We start from the raw sequence: 11,593 nt of genomic DNA, 5'->3' as shown, positions 1-11,593 counted from the left end.
CTTTTGGGGGTGGAGCCTGGCCCGGTGTTGGTCCCTGGGTTCTCTGGGACAGCAGCAGAGGCGGGACTGGTTTGGGGCTCCTCGGATGGGCAGCCCGGGCTGGCAGGAGGTGGGTGCCAGGGCTCTCGGTGGCAAGCCCCCCTCTCCTGGCCGTGTGGCCACGGGCTTAAGGGAGGGGACTCGAGGGATGAGACCAGCCAGGGATGCTCAGGGCTGAGAAGCTTGCAGACCCTGCTCCTCTCCTCAGCCTGCAGACATGGGTGGACAGGTGGGGAGCGGGGCTCTGGGGGGCAGGTGAGGGGAACGAAGAGGATCAGGGCAGGCCAGCTGGCCCTGTCCACTGCGCCTCCTGCCCACGCCCTGCGGCCCAAGCTCCCCTTCCCCGGGGGCTCTTGCCACCTGCCTGAAAGAAGGGGACAGAAAGCAAGGGGTACTTCTGTTTAGACATTTAGAAATGAGGACATGACCTCCTAAGCACAGGGGGGGACTGGGGGGCGGGGAGGGAAGGAGCCCGAGAAGAGCATCGGAGCCTGTGAGTGGCGTCGCTCAGACCTCGTGCTCACAGCCCCTGCTGGCCCAGCTGCGGGCTTGGAGGCAGGGACCCGCAGCAGGGACCCGGAGCAGGGACCCGGCAGCCAGGCTGCGCGCGGGAGTCTCCTCGGCTCACAGGCAGGCCATGGCAGGAAGGCACCAGGCGGGCACAACCTTTGGGTCAAAGGATGACAATTTGCTAAAGATGCCGAGCAGCCCCCCAGAGTCGTCCTAAGGCCCGAGGGGAAAGGAGGCCCCGCCTGGGGGGGGGGTCCAGCCTCGCGGATGCCTCAGCCCCTCAGCTTAGTGGGTGCGAGTGTGCTCGTGTGAGTGTGTGTGCGTGTGGCGGGCACGGGCAGCGGTCGGCTGGGCCTGTTTCAGTGCATTGCAGGGGCGGGGGGTGGGGAGGAGCTCGACTCTGATCAATCCCAGTGTCTCTGGCAGGGCAGGGGTGGGGGGCTTCGGCCTGAGGGGCTCTGTTTTGCACATTCACACTGCGGGGCGGGTGGAGGGGGGCGGCTCCCCCCCTCACACAGCTCAACTGTCACAAACATCACAGCACCAGTCACCACGACCTCTCAAGGCCCCCTGACGGGGGGGTGGGGTGGGGGGGGGAGAGGCCACCCCCTGCCCCAGCCCTTGCCAGCACACAGCCCAGGGCAGCTCTGAGGTAACCGTCCACAGCCCGCCGGCCAGTGGCTGCCTCCTCTCCTGACCCCTGCAGACCCTGCAGGGCCGTCCCCTCCCCCCAGCCCCCATGCCCCCCGACGGCCCCAGCCCTCCTGCAGCCGCCCACCGGCTCAGGGACGGGCAGCCGCCCCTCTCTGCCCTACGCGGCCACAGCCTCCAGGAAGGCGGGGAGCAGGGCGAGGAGCAACAGGCTGCCCAGGAGGGGCCGGGGGGTGGGGGGCAGCCCTGCGGCGGCTGCCCGGCCCGGCGGCTCCCGAGTCCTCTCATACAGGTGCAGCCTGTCTTTGTTGGAGTGCAGCATCTTGACGTCCTCCAGGGCGTAGTAGGCGGCCAGCGTGAAGTTCACGTCGCCCGTGGTGAGCAGGTCGAAGACGCAGGCCTGGTAGTAGAGGTCCTCCACGGGCAGCTTCTCCTTGCACTTGGCCACGGCCGTCTCGTACGGGAAGGTGTCCGGGGCCGCGGGCGCGGGGCTGGCGGCCTCTGGCCTGTGGGGGCCGGGGCCCTCGGCGTTGGCGCGGAAGGCCTGGAAGTCGATCTGCTGGTTGAGGGGGCAGCCCCGCAGGCAGAGGTAGAGGCCCTGGCTGTCCCGGTCCTCCACGGCGTTGACCACCTCCTCGGGCATGCGGACCGCGAACGTCAGGTAGCGGCCCACCTGGCGCACCACGATGGTGGTGCCGATGTACTTGGCCTGGATCTCCACGTGCTGGCCTGACACCTTCTCCGTGATCTTCAGGCTGTTGGCCCCGTGCTTGTCCCCACCGTTCTTGGAACCGTCGGCGAAGGCGGCGGGGAGCTCGTCCATCTCCGCCTGGTACACCTTCTGGTCCACGCACTCCTGGAAGTTCTTGAAGATGATGGTGAGCTGGGGGGAGGAGGGGGAAGGGGGTGGAGAGAGGGGGTCAGCGGTGCTGAGATGGTGGTGTGGGGGAGGCCCAGCCCATGCTGGCAATGCTGGGGACAGGAGGGGCCCCCATGATGCCCCAAGCCGTCCCTCCCCATTTTGGTCACCTTTTGGTGACACCTGCATTATTATGCACTTAGTTTTTTTCTTTAAAACAACTTGTTTTACTCTAGGACAAAGGGGAAAAAAGGAGAGAGAGACAAACCAAGAGACAGACTCTTAACTATAGAGGACAAACTGATGGTTCCCAGAGGGGAGGTGGGTGTGGGGGGAGGGGTGGGGGAAACAGGTGATGGGGATGAAGAGCACGCTTATCTTGATGAGCACTGAGTAATGTATGGAATTGCTGAATCCCTATATTGTACGGCTCAAATTAATATTACACTGTATGTGAACTATTCTGGAATTAAAAACTTAGTAAAAAAAAAAACCAACTTGTTTTATTGAAAACAAAAAACAAAAACAAAAACAAAAAAAAACGGACTTAGAATGGGAACTTTAAATCACTCCCCTAAATAGAAAACCAGCTCATTTACTATATATAGAGGTGGACCATAAAAAGAAAAGCACAGCTAATTAAAAATAAAACTTCATTATCTATTATAGGAGGCTGAGTAATGGCCCCCAAGATATCAGGCCCTAATTCCTGGAACCAGCGAATGTTACCTTCTATGCAAAAGAGACCTCGCAGAGGTGATTAGGTTAAGGACACTGAGACGGCCAAGTTATCCAGGATTAGCTGGATGGGCCCTAAATAGAATCACGCGTGTCCTCCTAAGATGGAGGCAGGGGGAGAGGGGACCATCGAAGAGGGGAAGGCTCTTTCCACAGAGGCAGAGACCGGAGTGGGGGTGCCCATAGCCCAGGGATGCTGGCAACCACCAGAGCCTGGGAGAGGCACCGAACGGTTTTCTCCTGGGAGCCTCCAGAAGGACGGACCCTCCTAACGCCTTCGTGTTAGCCCTGAAAGACTCATTTCAGATTTCCCACCTCCAGAATACAAGACCAGACATTTCTACTTGTTGGAAACCCTGAATTTGTGGTGGTTGTTACAGCAGCGTCAGGCAACTAAGCTGGTCCCCAACCGTCTCACGTGATCTCTCAAGCCGCCCGCGGACCTGCCGCCAGATGCCTTCCAAAGGGCCGTCAGCCACTGGCTGAGCGTAACAGCAGGTGGATGAGGACAGACTCAGGCTCACAGAGAGAACGGACAGGCCGAGGCCTGCAGAGGCCACTGTGGCAGGGCTGCCCTGAAGGGTCACCCAGCCAGGCCTCGGAGGTGAGCAGGGGGAAGAAGGAGAGGAGGGCACCAGTCAGAGAAAGGAAGAGGGGGGGGGGGGGGGGGCTCCAGGGTGAGCACGCAGCCCCCACGAGGGCAGCAGGGAGGCCCATGTCTGCTGGTGCCTGCAGCCAGGGATGAGGGGCTGCACCAAGCTGCTGGAGGAGAAGCAGATGGTGGGGGGCTCCACAAGTAACCGTCCTCCTGAGAACCACAGACGCAGGCGCGGTTGCTGCATCTTCTAGTCCTGTGGGGCGCTGCAGGGGAGGATGACATGACCTCCCATTCAGAGTGGAGAAGAGTCAGGCTCAGATCAAGGGACTCGCCCAAGGTCACACAGCCAGCAAGAGGTAGAACGGCTTTAGTCTCTTGGTTTCCAGCCCCTGGGCTCTTTTCGGCCACAAGCCCCCAGGGTGGGAGGCCTGGGAGAAGGATGGAGACAAACAGCCCGGGGAGCGAGCATTTCCCCTTGTTATCCGGCTGAAGGGCCAGGCTGCTCTTTCCCTCCATAATCCTAACTAGGAAGATTGCATGGGCTGGAGACAGGAGTCCAATCTGGGAGAGAAACCACCAGCCCTCCTTCATTCCTATGCCCAGGTGCCAACTTTTTACCACCGGTGGCTTGAAGACCCCTGCCCCCTGAACCGAGGGTAGCTGGAACCTGAACTCCGGCCCAAGGCCAGGGAGGGAGGGTCATGGGGCAAGAGGGCCTAACCTGCGCATTGCCCTCACCCCCCTGGGCCACCAGTCCTAGAACTTGTCCCCTGTCCCCAGGAGGGGAGAGGCCCAGCCAGCTGTGTAATGGGATCCCTGAGGGGTACCATACCTGCAGGCTGAGGGGGCCCCGGATGTCCTGGCCGTGGCTGAATTTTGTGCTTGGGCGCCCTGGGCGATGTGGCAGTGGGAGGGGCACAACGAAGGCCTAGCAAGCAGGTCCTACGGGCAGGGGGAGGCAGGAGAGCTGTGAAGGACCTCAGCTTGGGCCCAGGGTCCGGAGAGGCCGGGGCCCAGGGTACGGTCTGGGGCCGGGCCACAGGCCAGGCAGTGTGGCTACAGTTTGGGAGGTGGCGGGGGGGTGGTGGCGGCGGCCAGGGGCACAGACAGGAGGCCGAGGGGAAAGCAGGCAGGGAGCCGCCTCAGCCTGGAGCCTCAGGAGCAGAGCTGAAGTTCTAGGCTGAGCCAAACCAACAGGGTATCGAGGGCCCGGCTGGAGGTGTCCAGGCTGTCTCATCACTGCTCACACTGGTGAAGCATACGGGTGACTGGGCCGGGAGTGCACGAGGGGCCTGGACCTTCAGAGAGAAACTCCTCTCCCCCAACCCCAGCCCGATACTCAGAAAGCTGAGGATGAGAGGCAGGCCGCGGTTGGGAATTTCGGGGACTCCAGACTCTTGGGCCTTTGTGGGCCCCCTCCTCCAACACAAATATTAAAAGTACATTTTGTAACCACACTGGTGTCAAGACTAATACAGTCGAGGTTGGATGATGCTGACTTTTCCTTCCGACTTGAAAACGAATGAAAGCTTTTTCGTGGGTCCCTGCATGTCTTGGGGCCCCTGGCGCTGTGCCTGTTGGGGCCCGGCGAATGGTCAGGATGGACGGGGACACATTCTGCTGTCCACACGGGACACAAGGAGGGGCTGGTGCTCCGAAGCTGGAGGCCGGGGGGCCTGCCAGAGTCCAGGCCCGGGGTAGGCACGGCGTCTTGGGCGCCGGACTCCATGTCCCCATGCCTCCCTGGGAGGCCACCGCCCGGTCCTGCGAAGCAGTGCACCCCAGGTTTGCTGTGGGATGTCACAGGTGGCTGCAGCCCCCCCATCCCGCTCGGAGCCCTACCCGTCGGACCCCAGGAGCCTGCCACTGCCCTGCCATCCCTGGCCGACAAAAATGCCCACTTCCTAGCTCCACCTCCTGCTGCTTCCTTCTCTCGATCCCACGGCGCCCGCCCCGATGTGGAGGCTGCCTGTGGGGGGCCGGGAGGTGCAGCCAGGGAGGTCTGGGCAGTGGGTGGTCCTGCCACTGGGGGGCGAGCGACGGGGGGCTCTGGTGTCCCTGCCTGGTGTGCCGGGGAGCAGGGGGGTGGGGGTGGGGGGCTGCTGGTTTCCAAGTGCTATCCGTCTCCTGGAACAGGAAAAGCTGGTTTCCCTCTAACAGTCATCTCTCGCGGAGACAGGCTCCTGGAAGGCTGACAGCCTGCTAGACTCTTCTTGGCATCAGCACCAGGGACTCCACCACAAGTCACAGCATGAAGGGGCCTGTCGAGAGCCGGGCGGCTCGCTGCTAGCTCGGCCACGGGTACGGCTGCCACTCCTGTCTTGGCCGCCCCCCTTCCCAGGGGGGCCCGAGGCCCCTCCACCGCGCCAGGCCCGGCGCTAGGGGCTGTACCCACACAAGGCGGGCAGAGTCAAGAGCCTTGTCCTCAAGGAGCTCACCCTCCAGGGGGCGACAGACCAAGGAGACGAGTTAGGCGGTGGGACGGATGGTGAGTTCTAGGCAGAACCAGCACAAGGGAGAGGGGAGGAAGGCAGAGGCGCGAGCTCCTCCTCTTCCGGAGCCTCGGTTTTCTCATCTGTACAGTGGGGGTGCTCCCAGCACAGCTGGAGGGAGGGTGGTGGAGCTGGGGGCTGAACACAGAAGGAAGTCCCATGGTGGCAGGAGGCTGGCTAAAACGTCAGCTTGGGCCGGCAAACACAGCATCGCGGCCACCTTCGAGATCGGAGGGATGGGCCAGGCTGGATATTGCTGGGGTCCCAGGAAACGAGCCAAGGCCCCTCGGGGTGAGGGGAGGGCCGAGGGCAGTGGGCTCAGGTGGGCAGAAGAGCCTGGCAGAGGGCTCTTGGGGGGAGGCACAAAAACCCCCTCAGAGAGAACAGCCCCTTGACTTCTCGTGCTTCCCCTGAGGCTCCAGGCTGCCCTCCCGTCCCCGTCCCTCCGCCAGTCTTCTGGCCCCGTCCTTCTGAGCCAAGCTCTGCAAAGGACTTGGGGGAGGCCCTCCCCAGTGCTCTGGGCAGAGCATCCTGCACCCACCCCAAGGCCCCCCTTGCCTGCTTTGGTCCTCCATGATCAGCCTGGGAGTGGCCACAAGGGAGGAAGCCCACCGCACAGAGGCTGACACCAAAGTGGTGTTTCGTCAACGTCTGTGGAATCAACGAATGAACAAAACTGACGCACCTGCGCACCAGAGGCCCAAGAGAACAGGCGTGGGCAGGCCAAGGGCGCTGGAGAGCAGAGACTGGTGTCTCTCACCCGGGTAACCCGGTCTGCTTGGGGGCCTGAGACCGACTTGGCCACAGACACGGACCCTGTCATGGCTGGGTCTCCGGGGGGCCCAGCCTCGTGTTGCCTCCTGGCTGGTGAGGAGGTAGCAGAAGGCTGTGGGGCTCTCAGCCTGCTGGGGAGACTGAGGTGACCCTAGGTCACAGCAGAGAGGGGCTGGGTTGGTCAAGCTCTGCTGGGGAGCCCCCTACTCTCTGGAGCCTCGATGCTGGGATAGGAAGAGCAGTGCTCCCATCCCTGACTGGGCACTTCTGCCCAATGCCTGGGAGCCTGGAGCCGAGTGGGCCTTTGAAGAACACCGTCAAGTGCCTGGATCATTAATCCATGTGGTTTGGGGACAGCATCGCTGGGCTCAGGATCCCAGGCTGTGCCTGGGAAGAGCTGACTGTGGTATCCAGGGGTTCTAAGCCCGGGCATGTCACCCCAGCCTGCGGGACCTGATGGGACGTGGCCTAAAGGCTCTTGGCCCCCCCTGCCGCCTTGCCTGTCACAAACCACAATTCCTCCCAGGTCTGTGCTTGGCTCTGTTATCACATCTGGTGCTCACACCAACCTGGGTTAGGAGGGGCCGGGCTTCTGAGGTCCACGTCGCTCTCATATCCTCAGACTTCCCTGTGTGCCCCTGCCAGGGTGGGACAGGGAGGCGGGGTTCCCTCCCCCAGTCTATTTGCTGCCGGATTTAGAAGCTGTAGCCTCAGGCTCCCGGCGTTCATTTATCTTGGCTCTAGGGAAGGAGGGAGGTGGGTAGGTGGAGGGGCCCCAGGGAAGGCGGCTGGGTCCTTGACGAGGGCCCCCCCTCATTCTGCGGAGGGCTGAGAGGGTGGCCAGGCTGGAGAGAGTGCTGGCTGTAATTCTGCCGCCCACCAGGCTGCACAGCCTGGTGCCAAGGGCCTGCTAGGGGGTCCACAGGGCAAAGACCCACTTGTTTCTTATCCTGCAGCTAGGCCCAGAAAGAGACCCTCTGGAGGCATGCGGGGGCCACCAGGGCAGAGGGAGATGGCGGGAATCTTCCCGACTGCCAGGTCACCTCGCTGTCCTCCTGTGGGACGTGGAGGGACAGGAAGGAACAGAAACGCCCTTTGTGGACCAGCCTGGCGCTGCCCAACGTGTCGCTTTGCAACGTGCTTTTCCTAGGAAAACAGACCCACTGCCAATCCGGAACCCCCCGGGGGCTCTGGTGGGCCAGGCCTTGAGGTGGCATCCCCTGCACTCTGAGAGCCCACCAGCCTCCTGGCCTTGAGGCTGCTCCTTCTGGCTGAGGTCTGAATAGGGGGTCACGGGAGACCCTCCTGGAAGCACGTAGGGGAGGGAGAAGATGGGGGTGTCCAAGTGCCTGGGCCACGGGCCACATCCGTGGCTGCCTCTGGCTGTGGCCCTGTGAGCAGGACTTGAGTCCTGCCACCCAGAGACTGAGGCCTTCTGGGGTCAGAAGATAACCGGCTCTCTGTGGCCTCTGGGGTGCCAGAAGGGGACAGCCACTCATGGCCAATGAGAACATGCCCATCTACAGAGCCACCCGGCCCAGGTCAAATGCTAGCTCAGCGTTCCCGGCCCACTGCACTTTGGGCAGAGAGGCACATCCCACTTTGGGGATGCGTCAAAGGGAGCTGCCCCAGCCAGGCAGCGCTGGCCTGAGGGAGGAGGGAAAGCTGCATGGGTGGCCCCTGGGATGCTCAGTAAGCTGCTTCTCTATCCTGGCTTGTTCCATCTCCCCGTGTTCCCAGACACCACAGCCGCTCTGCCTTGGGGCTGCTACCTCTCCGTATAGGCATGGGGCAAAGAAAGGGCAGGACGGTGGCCTGCTGACCCCATCAGCATCCTAGAGCCCTGGCCTCTAAGCCGGGGTCCCTAACCCCATCCATGCCAGAATCACTTGGGGCTTTAAAACACACACACACACACACACGCCCACCCAGAGATCTGGTGTCATACCAGCCTGGTGGGGGCCCGGAATCACTATCTTCTAAAATCTGTTCAGTTTGTAAAGGTGTGAACGTGAGAACCCCTGGGCAGGACCGCTGTCACCTCCAGGGGTGCTGGGTCCCCGTGTCCAGGACGGTCGGAGTTCTCCCTCCCTGCGGGCAGTGATGGAGACACACCTGCACAGAGGCTTCTCTTTTATCAGGATTTAATACTGGAGTTCTACCAAATGCAGTTTGAGGGCAAGAAATAGTCCCAAAGCCTGAAGCCTAGTGCTCTGGGCCGTGTTTCTCCTTTACACCTGGACCCGGCGTTTGCCCAGGTCCGCAAGCACACACACGCGCATGCACACAACCGGAACTCAGCTTCCTGAAGTGTGTACCCTTCCCACGCACAACGCATTGGCAACCTGCCTTTCCTATCGGTGTTTGGTTAGGCCAGCCTGTTCTACCCTGGCCAATTAAAAAAAAAAAAAGTGACATGCTTTTGCTGGGTTCTGACCTCAGAAAACTGATTCCACAAACCCCTAAGCAGGCAGCATCCAGCATTTGAGAAACATCACACTCTCGGCAGCGTGAAGAGGTGGTTCCCGGTGGGTTGAGCTCATGACAAAGACCCTCTAGAACATTTCCTTTGTAAACAATCAGCCCATTTACTGGAAATAAGAACACGGTGGGGGGGTGGGTGGTTGCAGGCGGTGTCTGGCTCTGGGCCCCGGTGACAGCAGGGCCGCCCAAGCCCCAGTCTCACCCTTACCTTGCTGGTGGCGGTGGCGGCCGAGCCGGGCAGCACAGGTGTGTTGGTGACCTGCACGTTCAGGTAATTATTGTCGATGAGAGGCCAGGCGCCCTGCACCTTGCAGGTCTGGAAGCGGTCTGTGAAAGTCCTGAGGTGCGGGTCCCCGAAGAGGCCGCAGTGCGTGTAGTTGGGGGCCGCCGAGTGCTTGTGGAAGCTCTTCTCGTAGTGGCAGATCTCGGGGCTGTCGGAGCGCTCCTGGCTGTCGCCCGGCGGCGGCAGGGTGCGCAGGCGCGGCTGCGACGTGGGGCCATCCTTGGAGCAGTTGTACTGGCTCATGAGGTCCTCGATGCCATGGACGGCCGAGTGGTAGGCCAGGTCGCCCCGGCAGGTGCGGGCCGTGCGCCGCGTGCACAGGGCGTAGGTGCGCAGCGCGGCGCAGAACTCGGGGGCGTCGTCCGAGGCCGGGGAGTGGCTGCCCGCCGTGGCGCTCCAGAACTCAGAGTTGCACTTGAGGATCTTGCACGGGGACACGGCTGGCGGGGGGCGGGGGGAGGAAGGGACACGCTGTCAAGGCCAGCCGGCGGGCTCCCGCCTCCTCTGCCCCGCGGGCGCACGCCCCAGGACCTCTCTTCCCGGACGCGCCCCGCCCCGATGGCCAATCATCCCCGCCGGTGGGCGTGCGCCGCGGAACCTGCCCTGCCCAGCCTTCCTCCGGCCTGGGGTGACCCCAAGGGGCCACGCGTGCAGAGCGGCCTGCCGCCAGGGCCCGTGGAGGCCCCTCCCACAGTTCCCACCTGCGGCGTGGTCAGTGTTCCTGGGCAGCCGGACTCGGGGAGCTGACAAGCCACCCTTGGGCCTTTGACATCTGCTGACACCGTCACAGCTATCCCCAAGCATTGTGGCACGCTCAGCAGAAATGTGGCTGGGACTTAAGGCCCACTGTGTGCTGGGCTCTGGGACCGTATGACCTCGTACAAAGCCCTGGACTTCTCTGTGCCTCGTCAGATTTACCTAGAAAATGAGTCCTAGTAGTATGTACCTTATGAGGCTGGTCAGAGTGGTTAAGGACCAAGAATGGCACTGACTAGAGCAGAAGGTCAGTGAACGTTGGCTAGTATGATTACTCCATGAGCTTCGGTCCCAGAAGACCTGGTTCCGGCCAGCTTGTCTGCAAGAGCAAGGGCAGCTTCCCTCTTGGTTGCCATTGCTCCATCCCTCCCTCCTCTGTTCTGCTCAGGAGAGCATGCTGGGAAGCAACGGAGAGCGATAGCGTTGGATCTGGCCTTAATTCATGGTTTTTTTAAAAGTCACTCACAAGCTTTGAGATTTTAGTGACCATTAGCTACGAGGGACCATGCCTGAAAACTGTGGCTTTAACACACCTGAATCCTGGAGGCTGCCCTTTCCTGGCCTCCCCGATCCTTTTGCACAGTCCCTAGTGACTTCAGTGGCCAGGCATGCAGACCGGCAGCAGGAAGGAAGGTTCTACAACAGGCTCCAGGAGCACAGGGGCCGGCAGACCAGCTGGGAGGCCTGGCCTCTGCGCTCGCAGCCCAGAGCTGGAGTGATCAACAGGAGGATGGAACGACTGCTCCAGCCGCTCCTGACCGGGCCCCTAGCCAGGCTTGAGAACCCCTGGAAAAGTCAGTTTGCTTCTTTGGTCCTGGCCTTTTACCTCCAAAATCAAGTTGCCAATAAAGCCAGGGACAGAAATACCTAAGGGCAGGCTACGGAACATCTGAGCATCGGCCCTGTGCCCGGACACCTGGATGGCCTATCTTTTGGAGATCTAGGCCTCGGCAGGCCCCTGCATGAGCTGAAGCTGACCTGCCCAGGTCACACACCTGGGCACGGGGGAGCCCGTGCTCGTCCTAACATTCGGGCTCCTCTCCTAACTTCCCCTGTATTTGTCACCACTGCTGACAAACGAGGCTGTTTCCGGTGAAGTCTGCGTGGACATTTTTTCTTTTGAGAGGTTCCATATTTACTTAAATGTGTATTAGGAAAAATAAAGCAGATTTGATATAAGAACTACAGAGTTAAGCAGATTTGGTAAGTAAGGGGGGTAATTGCCATGAAGAGGCACCTGGGGTGAACAGGGGAAAGGCATTGTTGAGAACCGCCCCCCCATGGTCTCCCTCTCACAGATGTGTGCTCTTGGGGGCAGGTGTCCCTTGAAAGGCAGCTAGAAGATTCTCTGGCCCTGCTGTCTTCATATTTCGCCAAACAAGAGAAGACACGCAAGGCCCAACCGACCC

The 11,593-nt window shown here is 61.4% G+C and overlaps 1 protein-coding gene across 2 annotated transcripts in view; it reads right to left on the bottom strand.

The window, feature by feature from the left end:
* Positions 1 to 297: 297 nt before the first annotated feature.
* Positions 298 to 11,593, bottom strand: part of RGMA (repulsive guidance molecule BMP co-receptor a) — a 43,810-nt gene continuing 32,514 nt past the window's right edge. The window contains exons 2-4 of one of the 2 annotated variants that reach the window (XM_035024057.1): positions 10,130 to 10,346; positions 9,354 to 9,868; positions 298 to 2,083 (exon numbers count right to left, since the gene is read on the bottom strand). In XM_035024057.1, the coding sequence (XP_034879948.1) occupies positions 1,361 to 2,083; positions 9,354 to 9,868; positions 10,130 to 10,232 (1,341 nt within the window). In that variant the 5' untranslated portion in view covers positions 10,233 to 10,346 and the 3' untranslated portion in view covers positions 298 to 1,360. The remainder of the gene's footprint in view (positions 2,084 to 9,353; positions 9,869 to 10,129; positions 10,347 to 11,593) is intronic. The other variant, XM_035024056.1, reaches the window with a different exon arrangement.

Source organism: Mirounga leonina, unplaced genomic scaffold (assembly GCF_011800145.1).
Source record: "Mirounga leonina isolate KUSES-001 unplaced genomic scaffold, KU_Mleo_1.0 Mir_178, whole genome shotgun sequence".
NCBI lineage: Eukaryota > Metazoa > Chordata > Mammalia > Carnivora > Phocidae > Mirounga > Mirounga leonina.
The sequence above is the reverse complement of the archived record's forward strand: the minus strand, read 5'-3'. Positions and strand labels throughout refer to the sequence as shown.